This window comes from Nansenia antarctica (genome assembly GCF_963989245.1).
Source record: "Nansenia antarctica genome assembly, chromosome: 2".
NCBI classification, from domain to species: Eukaryota; Metazoa; Chordata; class Actinopteri; order Argentiniformes; family Microstomatidae; genus Nansenia; species Nansenia antarctica.
Genome location: NC_137675.1, coordinates 23,244,396 through 23,253,869, shown reverse-complemented (window position 1 = coordinate 23,253,869; position 9,474 = coordinate 23,244,396). Strand labels below are relative to the sequence as shown.

The following is a 9,474-nucleotide window of genomic DNA, read 5'->3' as shown; positions in this document are numbered from 1 at the left end:
TATGCTGCTAAGCCTCAGTTGAAGCCTCGCCTCTCTCTCTCACCTGCTGACAGCGGACCAGGTCTTCTTCAGCCGGTACACCGCGTTGGACTGGAGGGCCGACAGGATGGCCTTCAGAGAGGAGAGGTTCTTCATCTGCCTGCACTCCTACGGAGACAGACAACACAGTACCTCAGTCAAACCTGCCTCATCTCTCTCGCCTCGTTCGCGAGGTCAATGTCTACAGTCAGCCTCTCTCTGCAATATTACGGTAGCAGTTTTAACATTTTGCTAAACACTAGCATATGTCTGGACATGTCATCTACTACATGTAGCGTCTTCCCGTCTGTAAAATAGTCATATCAATATCTATATCTAGATATTTCAGAGGAATAGCGATCCGCAACGCCCCCCACCCTGGACTCCTTCAAACTAGCCCTCAAAACCCATCTGTTCTCCAAGGCCTTTGGCCCCTAGTCATTGTTTTCAGTTTTTGCTTTGTTGTTTTCTGTTTAGTCTGTCCGTTTCATTCCCTTGTAAAGCGTCCTTGGGTTTTTGAAAGGCTCTATATAAATTAAAGCTATTATTATTATTATTATTATTTATATCTAAAACAACACTCTCTCTATGGCTGTGCTTTGCTGACCTGTGCGATGGCGATCCACCTCTCGATGACCCGGGCCCGATGGGCGGAGCGAGCGCGGGGGGAGAAGAGTGGGGAGCCGGGGACGGGGGTGGAGGGGGGGGTGGGAGGCGAGGGGGCGTGGTGAGGGTTGGAGGGGCACAGGAGCGAGGTGATGACCCGGTTGGTGACGGCGTTGAACTGGGCCACGGTGGCGCGGACGCTGGGCGCCAGGTTCTTCTTGTCTCTCTGGGACCAAACGCAGCCCAGACACTGGAACGGAACCACTCTGACAAACAGCTCCTAGGAGAGGAAGAGAGAAGGAGGGAGGGAGGGAGGGAGGGAGGAAGGGAAAGAGAGAAGGATGGAGGGAGGGAGGGAGAGATGGATGGAGGGAAGGAGAGAAAGAGAGAAGTATGGAGGGAGGAAGAGAAAGAGAGATGTATGGTAGAGAGAGAAAGAGAGAAGGATGGGAGGGAGGGAGAGAAAGAGAGAAGGGTGGAGGGAGGGAGAGAAAGAGAGAAGGATGGAGGGAGGGGGGAAAGAGAGAAAGAGAGATGCATGGTAGAGAGAGAAAGAGGGGAAGCTTTGTAAAAAAAAATATATATATATAAAGGTTGCAGAGGTCACGGAGGTGATTGACACTTACAGCGTCCAATCTGGTTAACTGCTCAGCCACGTCCGTCACGGGGAAATCCATAAAGTCGTTCTGTTCCTCTTTTGTGGCCGCCTCTTCTTCGTCTCCCGAACCCTCCTCTTCCTCTTCCTGCTGCGAGTCACAGTGATCCTCTGCTGGTCTTGAGTGACTTGTGCGGCGATCTAGAGAGACAGAGATAGAAGGATTACCACCACAATACCACCAGCCATATCAAACCTTAGTCACCAGTGGTAGTAACCAGAGGGGTGCCAATATTTTTTTCTTTTAAGTACACATGTGAATATGCAAGTACGCATTTGAGAGTGTCTAATACTCTGTGTTGAAGGATGTCAAAATGCGTCCATATTGACTATGCTGATTATGCATTAAGCCATTTATTTGTTCTAATTGAGAGTGCTGGCCGTATTATTTACTGGCTGCATGCCAGCGTTCACATTAGCTTATTGCACTCCCTACGGTATCAACCAATCAATCAACCAATCAATCAAACTTTATTTATATAGCACAATTCATGCATTGAATGCAACTCCAAGTGCTGAGCATAAAAATAATAGTAAATAAACCACAATGCAATAAAACAAGAGGTAGGAGATAAGAAATATAGATATAATGTAGTAGTAAAACGGTAATAAAGGAATAAAACGAAGAACAAAAACAAAACATTTGGAGATAAGAAATAGGGTTAAAGAAGTGCAAGCGGACAAAGACACTAGGTAAAGGCCAGGCTAACAATGTGTGTTTAAAAGCCTTTAAAGCAAAACATATCCACACTCAAGTCCTCCAGCAAGAGTACGGTACCTTGTTGCTGGAGCTTCTTGAGCAGGGCGTCGGCGGTGCAGGCCAGGCGCCTGAAGCAGAGGCGGTGGCGGAGGTGGACGCAGAGCAGGCGCAGGGCGTGGTGCGAGGGGGGGTCCTTGAAGTCCTCCTCGTAGTCCTCCAGCCACTGACGGATGAGGGGTCGGAGGGGGCTGATGCAGGGCAAAGGGAAGGAAGGTAGGAAGGAAGGAAGGAAGGAAGGGTAGGAACAGGATGAGTTTGATTGGTAGGTGAAAGATACTCGTTGGGCATTTCCACATTAGTGCTGAGCTGATGATGAATACAATGAAAAGGTTGAGAATCAAGAGGGTCTTACCTCATTGGGCAGACGGTGTTGTCCAGGTTGGCAATCATGTCATCCCTATGGAGAAGACAAGAGGCTAAGTTAGCCTTTGACTGTCACACACACACGTGACACAACACAGACGCATACATATTAACCCTATGTGTAAATACCCCATTGCAGTGTCGTTCACCTGTCTGTCTTGTGGGCTTACGTCAGTATCAACGCAATGGAAGCCTGTTGCTACCAGTGCTGCAGATATGAGGGTGGCTGTTTAACAACCAATATGTCCTCATCACAAAGGGCTCTGAAGGCCATAATGTCAAAGTAGATATATGAAGTATAAGGCAAATTGAAGAACTGGGAGTGTCTCTACTGGTAGGCAATGTATTTGGGGGGGGGGTTTATATAGGATTTTAAAGTAATTTTTACTTTATTGGGATAGAGTCAGTAGAGATTGACAGGAAGGATTGGTGAAAGAGAGGAGCGATGACATGCAAGTTCGAAATCGAACCAGGAACCTTTAGCGATTTATACAGGATGCGCATTAGTGTGCTACGCCACTAAGCGCCATAGTAGGCAATGTTCTGGCAGAATATCATTCAACTAAGCGGCCTCTGAGGCAGCAGTTTTACAAGCGTCTCTAGGCATGCTTGTTGGATTCATCAAGTGGTGAAAAAACCGGTCGGGCCCAAACAAACCCCAAAAAAAAACACAAATATGTATGGGGTGACACGGTGAGAGTGCTTTCTCAAAGCAGGAAACGCTTTGTCACATTAGAATAAAGCATTCCAACATCACGCCATGTGCATGCCAAACATTTTCCGCCGTCGCAACAACAGAGCAGTGGAAAAGGTGTGATAAGAGTGAAGGTCTCGGTGTCGCTTGAATCTACGCCAAGGACTCCAGGGCGAGACTGTGGGGTTTACACAGCTACTTCAGTCTGAACTGTTGTTCACAAAGCAGAACTTGGCCAAGGACTCCCCGCCACCCTCCCTCCCTCCCACCCCCCACCCCCCTGCCTCCCTCCCGGCCCAAGAACATTTCAAAAGCAGCATACGTTTTCAATAACCATTCAACATCTACGGTATCTAGCCTATCTCTGTGTCATCCCCCTAAACAGTTCTTGTCTATCTACGTCTTACTCCTGTACCTCTCAGTCCTATCTGCGTCACTGAACTCTATAACATAGAAGTCATTTTCAACCTATAACCACGTCATACCCCTAAACCACCTGTGTCTGAACCTGTCTTCGTACATCTATTTTCCTTAACCAAACTGGTTAACATATATCTATGTCTTACTCCTGAACAGCAGGCTACACCTGAACTGTCCCTCCTGAGACATCTACTACCTCTTACTACCGTTTCCCCAGTGTCATAAAAAAAAACAAAAAAACAATGTCCTTCTTCTAGCACGACGACTGCCAATGGCTCCAGGCCTGAGCATAGATTACTATTTCCTGCTATGGCTGGGGGATACATTATTCACTTACTTAATCAAATGTATTTGTTGTATGGTAAGTCACTTTGGTTAAAGGCGTCTGCTAAATGCCACAAATGTAAATGTAAATGAAAACATCTAGTCAGTGTGTCTCTAATGTCTCTCACCTCTGGAAGAGCAGTTCTATGAGTGTGCTGGTGCTGGTGAAAGCTCTGTAGGTGGAGAGGAAGACGCGGGTGTAGTCCTGTTCTTGGTGCTCTGTGTCCAAGAGGTGGGTGACCAGGCGCTCCAGGGTGGCTGCCTTCAGCCTCCGCACCTTGACCGTGTGGTACTTGATGAAGCTCAGTGGGGACACTGGGGAGTCCGGGTCGCTGGCGGTGGAGTCCGGGGAGGGGAGCACGGGCTCCCTTCGCAGGGTGATGCCGAACACGGCTCCCTCTTCCACCTCCTCCCCCCACTCCTGCACTGGGTCCTGGGAAGGGTGAGGGTGAGAGAGAGAGAGAGAGAGAGAGAGAGAGAGAGAGAGAGAGAGAGAGAGAGAGAGAGAAGCTGTAATGTCAAATCATGTGGGGTTCAAGCAGAGGGGCTGGGTTTCGTTTTTTTTTAAATCTGAATTGCCAAGAGGGGCCTGTTCATGGTTGACATTGGGCCATGGCTTTTTATTGGACAAAATGTTTTTGTGACCGACCTTGTCAAATGTGTCATAAAATGACGATGATCAAAATAAAATGAATGAAATGTGTCTGGTTTGATCTCCTGCTTTGCTTGAAACTGCATAGCAGCAGCTAAAAACAACACTCAACAAACAACACTGATATACAACATACAAACAAGTAAACCAACACTAGTCACAGAGCTTTCAAGCTCTGAGCTGGGTCAGTGACAAGGCCATGTACAACCACAGCAGTTATTTTTTAATGTCTCAAATGCTTCCGACTCGATGCAACCATGAACCGCAGCACATCCTGGAACAGGTATGAAAGCCTGCCATCCCTATCAAAGCGCTTTGGTGTTACGAATCCCATGTGGCACGTCTAACACGTTTATGCTGCAACATGGGAGTATCCAGGACTGTGTGTTCTGTTGCCATTTCCATTTCCTATGCCAAGATATCTTTTAATATCCTGTATAGGGGGGAAATTGTCCATAATGTGTGAAGGAAAAAAACTAAACAAAACACCCAATGCAGAGAGACACCTTCCTACATAGGAAACAGAAGGTAGAGAGGTGAGGGAGAGGAGAGGGTTGTCGCCTTGTCCTTGTCCCTGACCGTGTCCCTGTCCCTGTCCACGGCAGCACGTTTCAGTTTCACAGAGAGGACAAGTCAGGACCCCATCTACAGCCCCCCCTGCCTGACAGGGTTACAGAGCTCTACTGGGTGGGATATGCATCCGAGCTGAGAGCCAAGAGTCCTTTTTTCAATTACTTTCTGTAATTTGTGGTTTATTGAGACAAATGCGTTGGTCACCACTGCACCACTGACTCAGGCACACCAGCCTGACACTTGACTATAAGCCAAGCAGAGCTGTGGCTGCCTAACTCACCTTCTACCCTGCGTCTAGTCATGGTCGTGTTGGAGAGGCCTCTCTCTGCTTAGAGTGATACACCCAGCAACTCACATAAAAGCAAGAATACATCTCTCATGTAACTGTAAACAATCTTTTTAAGACCGAAACCCCTCCGAACACATACAAGAAACAGAGCACCCATAATGAAAGAGGAAACTGCCACACTGTCAGCCACAAAAAGACAATCAATGACAATCAATGTCACTGTCATAAACTATTGATAAGCTCCAAATTGGTGCCTATTATCATTATATAAGTGCAGGGAGAGGGAGCCAGTATTTACTGTTCCTCCATAGGCCAGACATGCAAGGCTGTTGATAAATGTCCACGGAACACTGCACCATTACCTTAACTTGTCCTGTCCTGCTGGACACACACTTTAGTAAATTACACGCACGCACGCACATGCACACGCGCACACACGCTCAGTTTGATCTTATCTATGTCACTTAACTCGTCGTTATTTTTGACAAACAACATGCAAGATCAGGCAACATAAATTAATTTAAAGAACCAACGAGCTTGAAGAAAAATATTGAAACAAAGTTATTTTTATATCACTATTATTTTTATATCACTACACCCAGTTAATAAACCCGGTCTTTATCATTACACATTCATTAATACTTGTAGTATATATATACTACATATATATAAATAGTAATACTTAGAGGCTTTCTGTTTGGAAATTATTATATCCATAAAAACAATAATGAAGAAAGACGCCCTGTGTGTGTTATTGAATCCGAGTGACAATATCATGCGTAAATAAAACGACAGCCGTTTAAAAATAACATCAACACAAACATGAATGAGAATGAATGAAATAAATACCATTGATAAATGCCATTTCTTCATATTTTCCAGGCGTTTTAGTTGCTGAAAGTGTTTAGAAGTTCCAGTTGTTCATGGAGTCACATCTTCCATGTTCCATGTAATACTTGTGACTGAGGCAGATGCTGGTCCACAACGACTAGTTATGTAACGAGTAGGTTGTGGTCAGGGATGCTGTCTGTCCGTGCTGAGACACAAAGTCGCTGAATTGCGTATTTAACCGACATGTGTGTAGGCTACATGTTAACCCAAAATTAATGAAAACAAAATTCGAGCTAATGGAATGAGCGTTTAAACAGACGAGAGGCAGTCACTGCTCCGGGAGTCACCTTTTGTGACAGGTTTCGGTGTCAGTCCCGTATGAGCACAGTTCAGTGATCACCTGAGAATAGGAGGCTGAACCATTAGAACCTGGTCACGCCTCCAGGCCCCAAGCGGGTGGACGTCAAATCAAATCAAAATGTGCCTCTTTTCAGAAATATAACAGTAGTTGCTTGCAGAAGTGATACCAGGTAAAAGCTGCAGAACTTCCTATGACTATTACAATTAAGAAGGTTTAATTAATGATGATGAAAAATGAATAATTCTTTAACGTACCGTATATGCAATATCTTTAATGCATATACAATCATCATTAGGTCCATTATCTGTGTTACTGTTTTCGGAGGGGGGGTGTGTGTGAGAGAATTTGTGTTTATTTTGTCAAAACATCACAACAATGAAAATAATTAAGGCTATTTGACAAAACAGTAGAGGCGTAAATGTACTACTCAGGTGATTATACCCCTGGTATCTCAGACCTTCAGTCTACCTGAGATCAGGTTGGAACAGTTTTGAGAAAGGCTCTCCCCATTTGCACTCATGATGACACTGGGTGTCTGGAATGCCGTAGGAAAACTAGTCTGTTCTGTTTCTGTTTAGGTATCACCTGTTCCCTTTCAAAAGAATTAAGGTAGGCATTGCTTTTTTTATCTTTCAGATGAAAGGAACAAGGGTTTTAATTGAGCTGAGACATCAGCTTGGCTCTCTGGCCCCTAATAATTCAGTTCATCTGTGCTTGTGAGTGAAGCCACTACTGGAGCGAATCAGTCAAGTTTATCCTGAAGTCATTGTTTTAAATGAACAACCAGTGTTGTTGCACCAGAGTGCACATGGATATTTGATGAGAAATTATCTCTGTCGTCTACTTTTTACCTTTTAAAGCTACCCTGATGTGATAGATCACTGCCTCCAGATCCAACCCAGGCAGATGGTCTTTGTCTGTCTACTAAGGGCCCCATTGTGAGCTCTGCTCATTAGTAAGGGACAATGGCCTTCAAAGAGAAGAATGAATAATGTTGTTTGACTAATGAGATTTCTCATCTCTCCTCCTGACAATCTAATAACATCCCTCCATCCCTGCCAGTACAGAGAGGCACAACAAAGAAAGAGTGAGAGACAGGGTGGCAGAGGGGGCACTAATTAACACTAATGAAACACGTGAATAGATTATAAGAGGGCGAGTTGGCGAACACACACACACACACGCACATGTACACATGCACGCACACTCACACACACACACACACACACACACACACACACACACACACACACACACACACGCGCGCACACACACACACGCATAAGCACACGTACACAAGGACACACACACACACACACACAGCTCCATTGAATTCACAGCAACATCCATTTACATTTACTTTACACTTGAAAGAATATTATCCAATAGTTTCAAACCAACTACATCTCCGAATTAATCCTACCAAAAGCAAAACAGCAAAACTCTATGACCATATACAGCTTAGAATGATAGACCATGTTCAAATGAAGGTTTATCTGGAGAAAAACAGTAGACAGCACACTTAAGGAATGATAGATACTGGTCACTTCCTGAAGGGCCCTTCCTTCCTACTCAGTGGTAAAAATAACTCAAATGGAACAACAGTTCCAGTCCAACTGTTGAAATGTAGAGGAAACAAATGCAGATGGCTACTTGAAAACCACCTCTGGGGAGTATTCCATCAATGTCACTGAAGGAAAATCCAGCCATATTCTGATAAATCTCGCGAGATTTATTTAAAAAAGCCAGACTTATTTTGATAAATCTTGCGAGACTTCAAAAGATCAAAAATAAGCCTGAAAATGTTTTTCTTTTAGTGACGTTGATGGAATACCACCTCTGCTCTGACGTTAAACATCCAGGGTCATGACAGCGATTATCTGTAGTGATGTTGGCAGTAAATTAAGTCTTTCAGTCTTTCTTTCACATAAGGAGGCGTGAGAACTATGTGATATGGAGGTATGCCACGTGAAATTAGCAGTCAAATTGCCCCAATAAATATCTATTCACCAGCCATTGTTTTCCATTAATTACGTAGACTGTGAGGCCCGCACGTCCCCCCACCTACGCCTTTGACGAAAGACTTTAGAGGGTCCGAGGTCCACCCACCACAGTCTCACAAAACCCTGTGGGAAACACTGCCAGCTCATGGCCCTGATAACTCACTGATCACCTGACTCACATCACCGATACATTTAGGGCCCCATTAAATCAAACTTGCTAAAGGTTTCTAAAGAACACCCTTCCTACACCGGTTCAAAGTGCAAAGAGATATACGCTTCACATCAATGCTTTGTTGATCACTTGATATAAATGCAGGGCTGGCCGCTGGCATAAACAATCACTAGAGGGGGCCACACTTTTGCTGACGATTTAGCGCAAGCTACCACCCGTCAATCAAAAACTCCACTACCCCCCGATTTCCCATCCCATCCCATTCCCACTCACCTCAGTTTGGACGTCCATGTCAAGTAGCTGGAAGCTCCGCAGCCAGACCCCCGGCTCCATGTCCGTCTGGACGTCCACGCGGTGGGGGTGGCGCAGGCGGAGCAGCCTCTTCATCCTGCCCACGCGGGCCCTCAGGCCCCTGCTGTCCCCCCCTCCCCCTCCTCCACCACACAAAGTCAGAGTAGACCGCATCCTCCACAGGTAGAGTGCTGAAGGTTCTCACAGAGCGGGAGAGGACCTGTAGAACCACCATGAAGTGAAGAGTGTTTGAATGGTAAATGGTAAATGGACTACACCTATATAGCGTCTTATTTCAAAGCGCATTACAATGGCCTCTCATTCACCCATTCACACACACACTAATGGCGGTAAGCTATCATCCAAGGGTTCCATGCAAATTGCTCATCGGGAGCAATTTGGGGTTCAGTGTCTTGCCGGCTCTACCTCCTGAGCCACAGCCGCCCCGGTTTGACAACGTTG

At 45.6% G+C, this 9,474-nt stretch overlaps 1 protein-coding gene across 1 annotated transcript in view; it reads right to left on the bottom strand.

Moving 5' to 3' along the window:
* rgl3a (ral guanine nucleotide dissociation stimulator-like 3a) overlaps positions 1-9,186 on the bottom strand; it is a gene marked incomplete at both ends in the record, with an annotated part of 15,023 nt that extends 5,837 nt beyond the window's left edge. Inside the window, 7 exons of the mRNA XM_080522850.1 lie at positions 44-147; positions 626-904; positions 1,251-1,420; positions 2,058-2,227; positions 2,392-2,436; positions 3,969-4,273; positions 8,995-9,186. Of these exons, the coding sequence (XP_080378976.1) occupies positions 44-147; positions 626-904; positions 1,251-1,420; positions 2,058-2,227; positions 2,392-2,436; positions 3,969-4,273; positions 8,995-9,186 (1,265 nt within the window). The remainder of the gene's footprint in view (positions 1-43; positions 148-625; positions 905-1,250; positions 1,421-2,057; positions 2,228-2,391; positions 2,437-3,968; positions 4,274-8,994) is intronic.
* Positions 9,187-9,474: the final 288 nt, after the last annotated feature.